Source organism: Nicotiana tabacum, chromosome 23 (assembly GCF_000715075.1).
Source record: "Nicotiana tabacum cultivar K326 chromosome 23, ASM71507v2, whole genome shotgun sequence".
In the NCBI taxonomy this organism is placed as follows: domain Eukaryota; kingdom Viridiplantae; phylum Streptophyta; class Magnoliopsida; order Solanales; family Solanaceae; genus Nicotiana; species Nicotiana tabacum.
The window spans coordinates 109427419-109443937 of record NC_134102.1 but is presented as its reverse complement, the minus strand read 5'-3'; the positions used below and the strand labels follow the sequence as shown (position 1 = coordinate 109443937).

Genomic DNA, 16519 nt, shown 5'->3' with positions numbered 1-16519 from the left:
GAGCGAGTGACGATGACGACAGTGCGAGACTTACCTTCTTTTCAACCCATTTAATACCAAGATAAGTGATTTCTTAATATAAGCACATTCTCTTTTCTTTCCACTACCAACGACGGACAATCGCTCTTTCCAAAGCACAAGGGAACAACTCACTTTCCCTTCACATTTCTTCCCTCCATTTCCCATTCACCAACTTTCCAATCCCAACATAACTTCCCCAATCATTGAGTAAAACATACTCCTTCTGTTTCAAGTTATGTGAACCCATTTGACTGGGCACGGAGTTTAAGAAAAGAGAGAAGACTTTTGAATTTGTGGTGTAAAATGAGGCACATATATTTTGTGTGGCTATAAATCATTGCATAAAGGTAAATTGTTTCCAAATAAGGAAAGAGGTCATTCTTTTTGGTACGGACTAAAAAGAAAATAGGTTCACATAAATTGAAACGGAGGGAGTATATGTTTTATGATCTTTTACAGCCTTTTTTTTTTCGGTTTTATGTAAAATCTCTTAGGAGATCTTTAATTTAAAACGCACAAGATTTGAAAATAATACGCATGAAGTTTTTGTAGGATTTTTTTTATATTGTAAAAGGTTATCTTGAATCATTTCCTTATCATACTTCCTTCAATTCATTTATATGTCTTTTTAATTATTGTTTTTTGGAAAGAATGTCACCTTTTGTATATAAGTTATCAATATTTTTATTTTATTTTTAATGACATGTTTAAAATAAAAGATTTTTATTTTTTTGGAATATTATATATAAATTATAATTTTATTTTAATACACATACCTTTAATTTAATAATACAAAATTCGAATATCTCTTTTATACTTATTTCTAAATTTCGTGTCATATCAAAATAAGATGAAAAAAAAGCAAAAACACAAATGTTTTCACTATCCAGTCAAGTATATATGCAGGCATACAGCAGCACGACAGCAAAACAAAATACGCGCAACACTTTTCTGGTACACGTGGACATCTCCCTTTTGTAGCCAAAGTCACCACAAAATTACAAGTCAGCAGCCTTCAACTCCAGTCATACTGTATTACCACAGTCCCAAAGTAATAAATTTCCCATCCTAATTAGTTGGCGCTTTTCGTTTACAATTAATTAATCATCCTTTCTCAATAAGTGTAGTTTTCTAATATTATAAAGGTGATACTCAAAATATCAGTCACAATTCACTAATTCGGCTTTTCTGACCTAAAAACGTGACAAATATTTTGATATAGATTGATAGTATGTTTGGCCAAGTCTTTTTTTAACCAAAATTGATTCTTTTCTTAAAATTAAGGTGTATGACCAAATTTTAATAAGAAAAAAAATACTTTTTTTTGTCAAAAATATTTTTCGGAAGTACTTTTTTAAAAGATTGATCAAACACTAATTGATACTCAAAAATATTTTTCAAATTATTTAGCCAAACAGAAATTGTTTTGCATCCAAAGTATTTTTTAAATAACACTTCTTTAAATAAATTAATTTTAGAAGTTTGGTCATGTTGTGGTAGCACTTGTTACATTGCACATTGCCTAAGCTCATTTTATTTCTTATGTTAAATTCAGGATAAAGAATGCAATTTTATGATTTAAAAGTTTTGAAAATTTCACAGTTACCTTTACGCAGAAATAAGAAAGATTTAAACAACTTTATCAAAGATTCGACAATCTTCAGCAACAAACTTAGAAATAATCGCATTCCTCCACACACTACCACTAAAAATTAAAAAATTAAAAAATAATGAAAAGATGAGCAGCAAAGTACAGAAAATTCAAGAAAGGAATAAATTGCTTTCTTGACAAAAACATTACTTTAAAAACCAAAGCATAAGAAATATGCTTTTCAATTTAATTAGTCATAAATCTTTAATTCTTTGTAAGTGTAACGCATCAGACCCGCTGTGGCATAAAAAATATAAAAAAATATAAGCCTAACTTCCTAATCAAAATTCTGTTGTTCTCTTCCCTTTCCCCTGGTCCCGCGGATTCCTTCCTTTCTTCCACTCACAACTCCAACATTTTCTCTCCAAAAAAAGCTTCTTTTTTTCAAAACAATTGACAGCGAAAAAGAATAAAATCGAGAAAAAAAAACGTCTGAATATTTGTTTCAATTTTTGAAAAACAAATATGGGTTTGTTGGTGGGGTTCTTCTTAGGTGCTGCATTGGGTGTTGGTCTAATAGTTTGTTTTGCTCGTTTTCAAAATTACAGATCCAAAGCTCGCATTGATTTGGTACGATTTTCTAATTTATTGGATTTATTTTCACGTTGAAATTGGTATTTTGTATTTTCTTGTAATAATTTGATGCTTTTGATATTTTGTTAGGCAAAAGTCATAGCAGCATTTGCCAGGATGACAGTTCAAGATTCAAGAAAACTTCTTCCTCCTGAAGCATATCCTTCTTGGGTTGTCTTTTCACAGAAGCAAAAGTTGAGTTGCATTTGCTTAATACTTTTCTATAATATGGGCTTATATGCAGTGGCCGAACCAGAAATTTATACAAGGGGATTCAAAAAACAGTTAGGATGTCATAGTTAAATTTGAGCCTATGACCTAAAGCAACTTTTGAACCCGCTTTACCATTACACTCTAATTTTTCATCATGTCAAGAGGAATCAACAATATATATAGCCTAAAATTTTCATTTTTACCTTATTTCGCCGAAGGGGTTTCGGTTGAACCCCCTTCATACTACTTAGTTCTGCCACTGCTTATATGTACATTTTAATTGGGCTAAAGTATTCAATTTGCTAATAATGGTTATTGTATTTTCTTTTGTGAATTGCAGTTGAATTGGCTTAACCAGCACTTAGAAAAAATTTGGCCTTATGTTGATGAGGTAATTGTGTTTTTGAAACTCTTAACATACCCTTTCTTGATACAGTGGCGGAGCCACGAATCCTAACAAGGGGATTAATAAATGAAAACTTGCACAGTGAGTGAATAACTTAACTATTTATATACACCAAAACGATTGCCTTCACCCTATTTGTACAGTGTAATTTTCGACAAGGGGAGTTCAATTGAACCCTCTTCAACACACTTAGCTCCGCCATTTCTTGATTGGCATTTTAAGTTTGTGTTAATTCTTGGCTTAGGCAGCATCAGAGTTGATAAGAACATCTGTTGAGCCAGTTCTTGAGCAATATAGACCATCTATCTTATCTGCTCTCAAATTTTCAAAGCTCACATTGGGTACTGTGGCTCCATCCTTCACAGGTTAGTTCAATAATTGCTGCACTTTTTTACATTAAAGTAATTGCTTATATAGGTCCACTTTTAATTGCTTAGCTTTGAGCAAGTGATAGATTTCTATTCCTAGTTAACAATTTGTTTAGATGATCCTTTTATAATATAGTTTCTTTTCTTTACACTAAACCGCCAACCTCTACATACGAATTAGACCTCTAGGCAGGTAGAAATTTTCATGGTCTTCAATGTTCTATTCTACTTGTCCCTTGTTGCGGAAGCCAAATGTATATAGTGTGAATGAGTCACAACTACTATACCAAAAATTATGACAACCACTAAATAATAAACAAGACAATAAGACAACAATAAAAGAACACCAGAATTTACGAGGTTCGGCCAATTTTGCCTACTTCCTCGGACACAATCAATATTTTATTCCACTCCAAAATTACAAGTAAAATAATACTAAAGAGAGAAGATACAAATGCCTTAAGAAGATAAAAGGCAAATGAGAGGTGTATTTAAATCCTAAACATTAGGCCTCCTTTTATAGGGTGAAATTCCCATTCAAAATTGTCATCCACCGATGTGGGACTTTTGACAATTTCAACAAATCTCCACCTTGGCAAAATTTCCACATCTTCAATTTTCTCTCAATAACAAATTTTGGTTGTGTCTTCATCTTCAATCTTTAGTGTTCAACAATGTTGATCAAACCCAAACAATGTTGAAACTTGACCGCAGTCACCACTTTTGTCAGCATATCAGCAGGGTTCTCCGTAGTATGAATTTTCTTTACCGTGACTCCACCTTCTTCTATGATTTCTCGTACGAAATGATACCGAACATCAATGTGCTTCGTCCTTGCATGATAAACTTGGTTCTTCGCTAATTGAATAGCACTTTGACTATCACAAAAAATTGTAATATTTTTTTGTTCAATACCAAGCTCCTTTAGCAACCCCTGAAGCCAAATTGCCTCCTTCACAGCCTCTGTAATAGCCATGTACTCTGCCTCTGTTGTAGACAAAGCAACTGTTGACTGCAAAGTAGACTTCCAACTAACTGGTGCCTTTGCAAAAGTAAACACATAACCAGTAGTTGACCTTCGTTTGTCCAGATCACCCGCAAAATCTGAGTCACAATATCCAACTACAGACCGATTGGCTTCCTACTCAAAAACTAACCCAACATCTACAGTACTATGAATATACCGTAGAATCCATTTCACAGCTTGCCAATACTCCTTTCCTGGATTATGCATATATCTGTTAATAACTCCAACGGCTTGTGAAATGTCAGGTCTCGTACAAACTATTGCATACATCATTGCGTATGGTACCCTTGACATATACTCCTGTTCAGTTTCATCCTTTGGCGACATAGTAGTACTTAGCTTAAAATGGGGAGCAAGTGGCGTACTAATTGGCTTAGTCTTCTTATCTATGCCAAAACGCTGTAGTACTCTCTTCAAATATTCTTTCTGAGATAAACAGAGTTTCTTTGAACGTCTATCTCTTATTATCTCCATGCCAAGAATTTTCTTTGCCTCACCCAGATCCTTCATCTCGAACTCCTCCTTCAGTTGAATCTTCAACTTATCAATTTCTTCCGAATTCTTGGAAGTTATCAACATATCATCAACATATAGGAGAAGATATACAAAGGAACCATCATTAAGTTTGCGCAAATACACACAATGATCGTATTTGCTTCTCTTGTACCCTTGCCGCAACATAAACTTGTCAAATCGCTTGTACCATTGTCTAGAAGATTGTTTCAATTCGTACAACGATTTTTCAAGTTTGCATACCATATTTTCTTTTCCAGCAACTTTGAATCCTTCTGGCTGAGTCATGTAGATTTACTTCTCCAAGTTTCCATGTAAAAACGCAGTTTTTACATCCATCTGAACTAGTTCCAAATCCAACTGTGCTACCAAAGCCAACATAATTCTAATGGAGGAATGTTTTACAACTGAAAAAAATACTTCATTGTAATCAATTCCCTCCTTTTGAGCATATCCTTTGGCAACCAATCTTGCTTTGTAGCGAACATCTTCTTGGTTAGGAAATCCTTCTTTCTTTGCAAATACCCATTTGCACCCAATTACTTTCTTCCCCTTCGGGAGATTGGCCAATTTCCATGTATGATTATGATGAAGGGACTGCATTTCTTCATTTATGGCAATCCTCTACTTATCTTCTTCTGAACTTTGGATTGCGTCTTTATAAGTGGTAGGAACACCATCAGCTACAATTGAAGTTGCACAAGCAAACGTCTCTATGAGACGAACAGGTTTCGTTATTGTCCTTTTTGGCCTGTTGGTTGCTATTGATTCAAGTTGTTGTCGAGGTTCCTGAGTTGGAATCTCCCTCTCTACTGGCTCTTCTTCTAGAGGGTAATCTTCATTTGTTTCCTTCTCTGCTTCTTGCGTAGGAAAAATAATTTTTTCCTCAAACTCCACCTGCTTTGATGCACCACCAGTTTGTTTGACATCTTCAACTGTCACCTTATCTGTTATGGCAGATTCATCAAAGGTAACATCTCTGCTGAATATAATATTCCTTGTCTCTGGACACCATAAGCGGTATCCTTTGACTCCAGAAGTAATCCCCATAAATATAGCCTTCTTTGCTCTCAGATCCAATTTTGACTCTTTCACATGATAGTATGCAATTGAGCCAAATACGTGCAAAGAGTCGTAATCTACATCAGGTTTTCCATACTATTTTTCAAATTGTGTCTTGCCATCAATAGCAGCAGATGGTAGACGATTAATGAGGTGGCATGCATATGTAATTGCCTCAGACCCAAAATTCTTTGACAAAGCCAGCATTGGACAGCATACACCGTACCTTCTCCAGTAAAGTCCGGTTCATACGTTCTGCCACTCCATTCTGTTGTGGTGTATGTCTGACAGTGAAGTGTCTGACGATGCCATCATTTTCACTGACCTTATTGAAATGATCATTTTTGTATTCACCTCCATTGTCTGTGCGAATATACTTGATCCTCCTGCCTGTTTGATTCTCCACCATCGTCTTCCATTTGAGAAAAATTCCCAACACTTCATCTTTCCTCTTCATTGTATACACCCACACTCTTCGGGAAAAATCATCAACAAAGGTTACAAAATAGTGCTTCCCACCCAATGAAGGTGTTTTGGAAGAACCCCAAACATCAGAGTGTACATAATCCAAAATGCCTTTAGTATTATGGATCGCTGTACCAAATTTAACCCTTGTCTGTTTCCCTTTGACACAATGCTTGTAAAACTCCAAGTTGCAAGTCTTTACGCCTTTTAACAATCCTTGATTAGATAGAGCTTTCAAGGAATTCCCTCCAGCATGTCCCAAGCGCATATGCCATAGCCTGGTTGCTTCTGCCTCTTTGTCATCACTGGATGTCACTGTTGCTATCCCAATAACTGTACTACCACGATAGCGGTACATGTTATTGTTCTTCCGATTGGCCTTCATTACCACTAGTGCATCGGAGCATATTCTCATCACTCCATTTTCTGCAATGATTTTGAACCCTTTTGATTCTAGGGCTCCCACAGAGATGAGATTCTTCTTCAAACCTGGTACATATCGAACATCTGTTAATGTTCTGATCATTCCATCATGGCTTCTTAATCTTATTGAACCAATGCCATATGAGGTAAGAGGGCTGTTATCCGCTGTGTGGATGACTCCATATTCTCCTTCTTGAAAATTCATGAACCAGTCCTTGTTGGGACACATATGATAGCTACAAGCCGAGTCCATCAACCATATGTCTGATGATGTTGATAACTCTGTTGTAACTAATGAGAAGTCTGAATCATCACAATCAGCTACATTTGAATCCATAATGGCCTTTTCATTGTTATGTCTGGCCTTATTCTTCAACTTCGGACAGTCTTTCTTCCAGTGCCCCTTTTCTCGACAAAAGGCACATTCATCTTTGCTGGGTCTAGATCTCGACTTGGATCTTCCCTTCTTAGTCCTCGTTTGATTTTGAGGACGACCCCTCACAATTAGTGCTTCTCCTTTTCCGCCCTTCTGTTTTTCTCCCTTTCTTTGTTCATAGCTGTACAAAGCCGAACAAACTTCTCTGAGAGAAATTTCGTCATTTTCATGGAGTAGAGTAGTTTCAAGGTGCTCGTACTCATTAGGAAGTGACCCCAACAACATCAAGGCCAAGTCACCATCATCAAAAGTTGCATCCATATTTTGCAAATCTGTGACCAACTTATTGAAACTGGTGATATGTTCATTCATTGTGATACCAGGAATATAGGTAAAGCGAAACAGTCTCTTCTTCATGTACAATTTATTTTGACTGTTTTTCTTCAAAAATTTATCCTCCAGTACTTTCCATAATTTACTTGCAGAAGTTTCCTTTGTGTATGGATATTTCTGCTCTCTAGCAAGGTAGGATCGAATGGTACCGCAAGCAACACGATTGATAATTTTCCAATCTTCTTCTCCAATAACATCTGGCTTCTTTTCTTCAATGGCAAGATCTAGCCCTTGTTGAAAAAGAACATCTAGAACCTCGCCTTGCCACATCCCAAAATGTCCTGACCCGTGAAAAATTTCTACCGCAAATTTCGCATTTGACACAATTCTTGTCATAAGCGAAGATGCCAACGATGACGTATTATTGACACTTGATGTAGATTCTCCTTGTTTATTGTCTTCCATTTTGACACAAATATTATTTAGTAGCTGACGACACAAATCAAGATTATTTCCTTTCTGGTGTGGAAGATCAGACTAAGCTGCAACCACAGAGCATACTCAGACAGAACCTTGACTCAGTTACCAAGATAGATCTTTTCTGATGTGGAAGATCAGACTATGCTGCAACCACAGAGCATACTTAGACAGTACCTTGGCTCTGATACCAATTGTTGCGGAAGCCAAATGTATATAGTGTGAATGAGTCACAACTACTATACCAAAAATTATGACAACCACTAAATAATAAACAAGACAATAAGACAACAATAAAAGAACACCAGAATTTATGAAGTTCGGCCAATTTTGCCTACTTCCTCGGACACAATCAATATTTTATTCTACTCCAAAATTACAAGTGAAATAATACTAAAGAGAGAAGATACAAATGCCTTAAGAAGATAAAAGGCAAATGAGAGGTGTATTTAAATCCTAAACATTAGGCCTCCTTTTATAGGGTGAAATTCCCATTCAAAATTGTCATCCACCGATGTGGGACTTTTGACAATTTCAACATCCCTGTCGTCTCATTTTCATTGAATTTTCCTTTTGTGAAATGTTCATGGTCTTGGTAGTCTGACCTTTAACATGGATGTAAATTTGGATAGTCAATCCTATAAGTAGTTATTAATGGCTATAAGCATTAAGTTCCCCCTTTTATTTAGATAGGCTAGCCATCTACATCCAATTATGGGCAAGGAATTCATCTGCTATATCTGTTTGGAATAATTTAACTTCGACATCTCCTTTTGGTCTTTCAGGAGTTTCCATTATTGATGGTGATCCTGGGGAAATTATTATGGAATTGGAAATGCAGTGGGATGGAAATCCCAATATTGTGCTCGATATTAAGACTTTAGTTGGCGTAGCGCTACCTATACAGGTACTTTTGACATCTCTGGTTTTGCAATAAATGAGTAGCTCATTATGGTAAGCAGAAAATTTTGATGCAAGCAGGAAATGAATAAACTTCATGAACTATTCAGATTAAAATCTAATACTTTTTACTAACATGAAATTGTGGGTCTGAAATAATAATTTACTTGCATTGGAAGAAATTTAATCCAAGCTGTTAAGTCAAATTTTACATCGTACTTTCCTTTCGAAATATTGGTCTACAAAAAATCCAATTTTTGCTGAAAGATCAAGACTTTATTCGCGGAAACATCACTACTAATCAAGAATCATCTTGCATATTTTTCATTCTTCTCCTAATCCAGTTGTTTATTGTAGGTCAAGAATATTGGATTCACGGGGGTTTTCCGGTTGATATTCAAACCACTAGTTGCTGAGCTTCCTTGTTTTGGAGCGGTTTGCTACTCTTTGCGTCAAAAGGTGAGTGCAAATTATTCCTCTATAATTTGGTTTACGAAGTTTCCTACAATTAAGTTTCATGGATGTCAATTGGCCTCGTTCACACTTTTCGCTTTTATGTACTGTGTAACTTGATGTAAAAATGGACTATACATTTTGATATGCATCTTCAATTTTGTATCTGGTTCTGTAATAATTCGTGCTACCAGAAAAAAGAATGTTTCTCTTAAGTTTCTTTCTTGGAGCTAATAGTGGTTCTGATATTATGTTTATCCTGAATGTCTCTGCCTGTAGAAAAATCTGGATTTCACTCTCAAAGTTGTGGGTGGTGATATCTCGGCTCTTCCTGGAGTATCTGATGCCATTGAGGTTTGAAATGTCGTATGTTTTATTTCTTGCTTATTCAGGTGCAAATGAATTAAAAACTATAGAGTTATTCTTTACAAAATTAATTCATTTCTCAAACATCTGCATTTTGCATGACCGTTTCTTTCAGTTGAGTAGCGTTTCAAGTCTTTTTCTCTTTTGTTTTTGACTTTAAAGTTTCATTGCCATGTGATTTTCATAAACCGAGCAAGAGTTTAAAACTTAGCAAATCTATACGAATAACTGCATCAACTCGCTTGGCCTCCATTGTTCTTCATCATTGGCCTAGCTGCCTTACTTTCATGTAATTAGTTAGTCGGTTCACAATGAGTATTTATCACAATAGTTATTTAAAGTTAACCGATTCCTGAATTCTAATTGACAACAAACTCTGAAAATGCAACTCCTTGATGGCATGCAATCTGCTTGCACAGGGCACAATACGAGATGCAATTGAAGATTCTATCACTTGGCCTGTCCGCAAAATCGTTCCCATATTACCAGGAGACTATAGGTGTGCCATTTTCCTAAACATCGCTATACTCATTGCTTGGCTTTTTCTTTTCACCACTAGAAAGTAAAGGTTCTTTTTTGTTTAATCACGGGAGCTTAATTTTGATCTAGAATAACAGACCTAAGAAAAATGAGATACTACTGTTCCAGATTATCTATTCAGAAAGAATGGTGAAATAGTTCTACCCTATAAATTGATTGTGCACTGCCCACTATAATGTTTATCCTAAGCTGAATGATATGAACTGTCTTCGCTTGAAATGTATATAACTTTTGCAACCTCTGGGTCCACCACAGGATTCACAGCCCATTTATTTCTTCTGATCATTTTTATCCGCCTATGTTGGAGACTTTTGTTAAGATAGAAGTAATCATGAAGTATTAACTGATTGAATCCACATAGGAATAAGTCAAGACAAAGAAAGAAAAAAGTTCAATATTGTGAAGAAATGGACCTTGGGCCTAACGCAACCCAAAACAAGCTCGTGAGGGGAGGATTGTCCAAGACTATATAAGGAGACCACAACTCATTCCTTAACAAATGTGGGACTTAACAAATACCATTACAAACTACACTAGATCTATTTCTGCATGAAATTGTCTTTTGTTGGAATCCACTTACCGAATAATGTTGCAGTATAAATACTATTTTCTAATGAATGATAGTTCTGGAATAAGTCCAACCTTCTGGCGGAAAGTTAACTGCTTCTCGACTAGTTTCTCAAAAAAAACAAAAAAAAAAAGCGAACTGCTGCTCGACTTGAAACACTTGGGGCGAGGAGGAGGACCTTATTTCCAATAAAAATGTTCTCTTTTTTTTTTTCAGTGACCTGGAGCTAAAGCCGGTTGGTATATTACAAGTCAAGCTCATCGAAGCCAAAGAGTTGACTAATAAAGACATCATTGGGAAGTCTGATCCTTTTGTTGAGTTGTTTATACGTCCACTACGTGACAGGACAAAGACCAGCAAAGTTATTGTAAGAGAACTTCCATCTATTGTTGTCCTTCTTAATTTATTTTTCTCCTGATGAGGAATGTTTAACTCCCGATTTTGTTTCCTCTGTTAAGGATAATTGCTTAAATCCAATCTGGAACGAGCACTTTGAGTTCATAGTTGAAGACATATCTACTCAACATTTAACAATTAGAGTATATGATGATGAGGGGATTCAGGCAGCTGAATTCATTGGTTGTGCTCGAATAGATTTGAAAGACCTAGAGCCCGGTAAAGTGAAGGATGTGTGGTTAAAACTGGTGAAGGATCTGGAGATACAAAGGGACAACAAAAACCGAGGACAGGTAAGAATATCTTGATATTGGTTTCCCAGTAATCTTGTGGTATTAGAATCTGGGGCAGAGGTAGTGTAGTAATTACTGGTTCGGACAAACCCAATAGCTTTTGCTTAAATCCTGTATTTGTATTAGAAAATCTATTAAATATATAAATATTTAATTGCGAACCCAGTAACTAAAACGAGCTATGCTACAGTGGTAAGTTCAAAATCCATAACCCTCAAATCCTGGCTCCGCCTCTGATTAGAATGCATCAAATCATAGTTGACACTCAATTGGGAGCTTCATTATGGAGAAGCAGCCGTGCCTGCCTCGCTATATTAACCAATTAGCATGGCGCTCCCTGCAAATATTCCTGAATATTATTAGGATGAACTCAATGGGATCCAACCAGAACTGAACGTACGAATGCATCATCCACAATTGACTTATTTGTTCTTTCTTTAAAAAAATATACAAGAAGAGCATGTCTTGCTCACCTTCCTAGACAAATTCTTAGCGTCTGAATGCCTTCTGACGGATAATGCTTTCCATTCTATGGTCTCCTATTATCTTCTTTAATCTGATAGGAAAGATATTCACCAATCAGTAGATACAGTTTTCTTTTTTCTTTTTACCAATAGATAGAGTCTTCAAAAATATAATTAAAGAGAACTTGTAAAATTTGAATTATGACCATCATTGACTTACTGCTAGAGCAACAAATGAGGGTCAATTTTGGGAAAGTTTTGAGGTCAGGGCAGGCCGGCCTAAGAACCTTTTTTTGCTTTTAATTCTCAGTGTCTCTGGAACAGAAGGCTTTTACATTATACTACTGGTGTTTTAAAATCTAGCAGGACATATTGAGGGAAAAACAAATAAAAAGATATAGTTGTTTAAGCATAAAATATAGATAAAGTCCGATAAACAAGTATGTGTACTTTTTATTGGAGTCTAGCTCTATGTATTATGTAGAAGTTATTTTTCTGTTTTTTTCATTTTTGTGACATGTGTTTGCATGTTTGCGTCGGCGTTGGATGCTTGTCCAGGTCTATGCATTATGCATACACTCCTCAGAACTCATAAGAGCATTCTTGTCTGCACAATAATGCATGCATGGAATATTAATCAATCCTATTTTCTTGTCAACTGAAACAGGTACATTTGGAGCTTCTCTTTTGTCCTTTTGGTATGGATAGCGTGTTTATGAAGGGATTTAAACCCGACTATGCACTAACTACCTTGGAAAAGGCTCTTAGACCAGAGTCAGCTAATTTTTCACAAGCTGTCTCTGAGAAGAAAGGGGACATCCTCTTTAGAGGAGTTCTTTCAGTGACGGTAATATCAGCAGAAGACGTACCTGTTACTGATCTAATGGGGAAGTCTGATCCCTTTGTTGTACTAATTATGAAGAAATCTGAACAGAAAAATAAGACCAGAGTAAGTTTGGATGCCACATTTTCTTCCCCTAATTTGTCTGATATTTAATTATAAATCACTGTCTTCTTACTTTTGCCATAATCATATGTTTTTGCTAATCTCAGGTTCTAAACAACACCCTTAATCCAGTGTGGAACCAGACATTTGACTTTGTAGTTGAAGATGGATTACATGATTTGCTCATATTGGAAGTTTGGGACCATGACACATTTGGGAAGGTATATTCTTTTAGGGCCATCATTTTTCGTCCACTCCACTGTTAAGTTTGTAAGGCTGCGTACAACAGACTCTTGTGGTCCGGTCCTTTCCCGGACCCCGTGCATAGCGAGAGCTTAGTGCACCGGGCTGCCCTTTTTCAACTGTTAAGCTTTTGTTTCCTTTGCATATTTCAGGATAAAATTGGTAGATGCATCATGACTCTTACAAGAGTTATACTAGAAGGGGAATTCAAAGATACCTTCACCCTTGATGGTTCCAAGTCGGGGAGATTAACCGCTCATCTTAAATGGACACCACAACCAATAATTCGAGATTGATTCATTTGTGATTAGATTTCGGGAGAACAATTTTTTCTTTTCCCCGAAGAGTATATATGACATTTTACAGGAAATGCTACCTCTAATGAAAATGAAAGGGAAAAAGGCAGAGTTTTCAAATTTATCATCAGGAGCAAAAAATCTAATGAAACAAGTCTCCAGATCCTGTGCTCTTTCATATGCAAATATTTTGTTGTAATTACAATCTCAAAGCTAGTCTTCTTTTTTTCAGTAAAACTTCAGCTTGTTAACAACTTCAAGGAGCCAGATTAATCTCAATCAATTTCCATATTCCCTTTTCTCATTTTCCAGTTACATGTTCTTTTTGCGGTAAAATTGAGGGAAAGAAAGGAAAGCAAGGGGAAAACGAAGCAAAAGTCATTGACTAATGTTACATGTTCTTCTTCCTTTTGTTATTTTTTATACAGTCAAATATCTCTATAACAATATTTTATTATAGCGGCTGAGTTTATTTTGGAACCAATGTTTCATGTTATATTTTACCTCTCTATAACAATATTTTACTTATATACTGGTACATTCTTTGTAAAATTACCTTCTATAACAACCTTACTCAAATATTGATTGATTTTTCCTTTCACTATGTGTTAATTCTGATTGATTGTACTACATTTTCCACTTCTGTTTCTAGTCATTTATTTTCATATTTAAATAAGACATTATATGGCCATGAAAAGACTGAAATAACTGTACATTTCTTCCATGAAACGCGAAATTTTTTAATTCGCAATTAGTCTTAAAATATGTATGTGCTTTAAAGAGTTCAAGGCCTCATTTGTTTGCACTTAATAGAGGTCTTAATCATTCAGATTTCAGACATTAATTGCATTTGTTTTTAAAGTCTGAATCTCAATTATTCAGATCTTACTAATTAAGTGTGTTTGTTTTTTTAACTTTACAACCACTTAATGGGTCTGAATGGGTCAATATGATTAAGATCTATAACAGAGACTTAATTTCATTAAGATGCTATCATCCATATTCATTATTAACTACCGCCACCGCCTAGCATTATCAACTACCATCATACCACCCACCACAACCATACTTAACCACCACCACCATCACCACCACCGCCATCACCACCACCATCATCCTCAATCATAGCCGCCACCATTATCTACTACCACCACCCGCCATCCCCACCATTCCCACCACCATCATTCCCGACACAACCAACACTTTTCCACCTCAACTACCACAACTATCCACCTCATCACCATCAACAATTATAGCTGGCACTGCCCATCGTTATAAATTACCACCACCCACCACCACCTTCCTCAATCACAACTACCACCACCCGTCATTATTAACTATCACCACCCATCACCACCATCCTAAATAATAATCGCAACCACTACAAATCACCACTAGCTACTACCCTAAACCACCACCGTCAACCAAAACTATCACCAACCACCGTCGCTAGTCGGCATTCACAAGCACCATCGTTAGCCATCACCACCAGCAATTGCCACATTTTAAAACACTATAGATTTTATTAATAGAATATTATATTAATTAGTATTTCATTTGAATTTTGTATTTATTAACTTTTAAATAAAGATAAATTTTATACATTCAGATGTTAAAAATCAAACAGTGTTAATTATTTAATATTCAAATCTTCATACACATCTTAATAGCTAAGTTGAAACAAGGCTTAAGCTTATGAAAAGCACAGAGTTTGTCATCATCAAAAAGGGAGAATTTGTTGGCCTAAGTGAAGGTTAATTTTGAAGATTGACAAAGAAAGCTCAGGCATGAACCAGGTCCATCCCTTGTGTGCATAGACACGGGCAGATTCAAGTACATGGGATGCACATGAAGGAGATAAGCTTAACTTGGTAAAATTGATATCTCCTTATCGAAAAGGTTGCATAATTGATAAGGAGAAGGACTCCTTAATCAAAGAGAATACTATCCAAGATAAGAGAGGAGTAAGAAGTTGAGATCAACTAGAACTCTTCCCCTAAGGAAGAGTAGTATTAGAACTCTAGTTATTTATTCATCTACTAACTCTATATATTGCAAGATGTTCTTATTCTACAGGTATGCACAAAAGCAGAAGTTAAATGTAAATAGAGAGCAAAATAGCAAGACATTTTGCAAGCAATTCGTGTGTGATTCAAGTGCGCAAACCTGAAGCTACATGAACCAGATAGAAGAATCAGCTCCAAGTGTCTGTCTTTTATTCTAGTTCAATTGTAGTAGGTATTGTCATATTGTACCTTTCAACTTTATCTAGAGGCAATTCTAATAGGTACTCAGAGTATTCAAGTTAGAGACAGATCTCTTAATCTTAATACACATTTTGATGTTCAGATATGTATTCAGATTCAGACGTCTTAATCTAAAAAAAAAAACAAATGAGGCCTAACTCTTTGTAGGTACAGTCCACTTAGTTATCGATTTATTAATATTTTATTAACTTTTAAAAAAATTAAATTAATGAAATATGAATATCTGCTGAAGCTTTTAAATATTATATTTTCTTTTATAACATATTAAGTTTGGGAAAATTTTGCTTAATTTTTTTCTATGATATTCAAATAAGATTAAACGGCCAAATGCTAGAGTGGTCATTCATTACGGCAGCCAAAAAATATCCTGACAAATGACACTATTATAGAGATGTTCGTACTAAGAAGTAGGAAATTCGATTCTCTATCATTCAAAGACAAATCAAAGTAATTGCTTGTAATGATCCACTCAGAACTGTTGTAGTGTGTAATTTCGAATAAATAAATTCCCAGTTTATCAACAAAAAAAAGTAATTGCTTCAATTAAGGTCTTGTAATAAATTTCAATTACAAGTCTATGTCGTATGGATAAGCAACTGAAGTTTAAAATAAGCAACCTTAATTAACAATGTTACTGGACATGTCATCGACCTTAAAATGAACTTATAAAATGTGGATTAGTAAGATCTGTTTTAAAAGGATGTATGAAACTGAGGTCTGTTTACTTACTACCACATCGAAAGAGAAGGCAACTATAACGACTCGGCCGATCGTTTTGAATATTATAATCATGTTTCTTTATTTATTGCTCAATTTATGCCTTGCAATTGATTTATGATGTATCGGGTTAGTTGGGTCGGGTCCGGAAGGAATTCGGAA

At 35.5% G+C, this 16519-nt stretch overlaps 1 protein-coding gene across 1 annotated transcript; it reads left to right on the top strand.

The window, feature by feature from the left end:
- Positions 1-1987: 1987 nt before the first annotated feature.
- Positions 1988-13681, top strand: LOC107765081 (synaptotagmin-5-like). The gene is made up of 13 exons (XM_075246895.1): positions 1988-2242; positions 2336-2444; positions 2803-2849; positions 3109-3229; positions 8694-8815; positions 9166-9267; positions 9541-9615; positions 10047-10126; positions 10952-11102; positions 11194-11424; positions 12556-12837; positions 12942-13055; positions 13230-13681. The coding sequence occupies exons 1-13, from the start codon at positions 2138-2140 to the stop codon at positions 13371-13373; spliced, it is 1683 nt and encodes a 560-aa protein (XP_075102996.1). The 5' UTR covers positions 1988-2137; the 3' UTR covers positions 13374-13681.
- The last annotated feature ends 2838 nt before the right edge of the window (positions 13682-16519 follow it).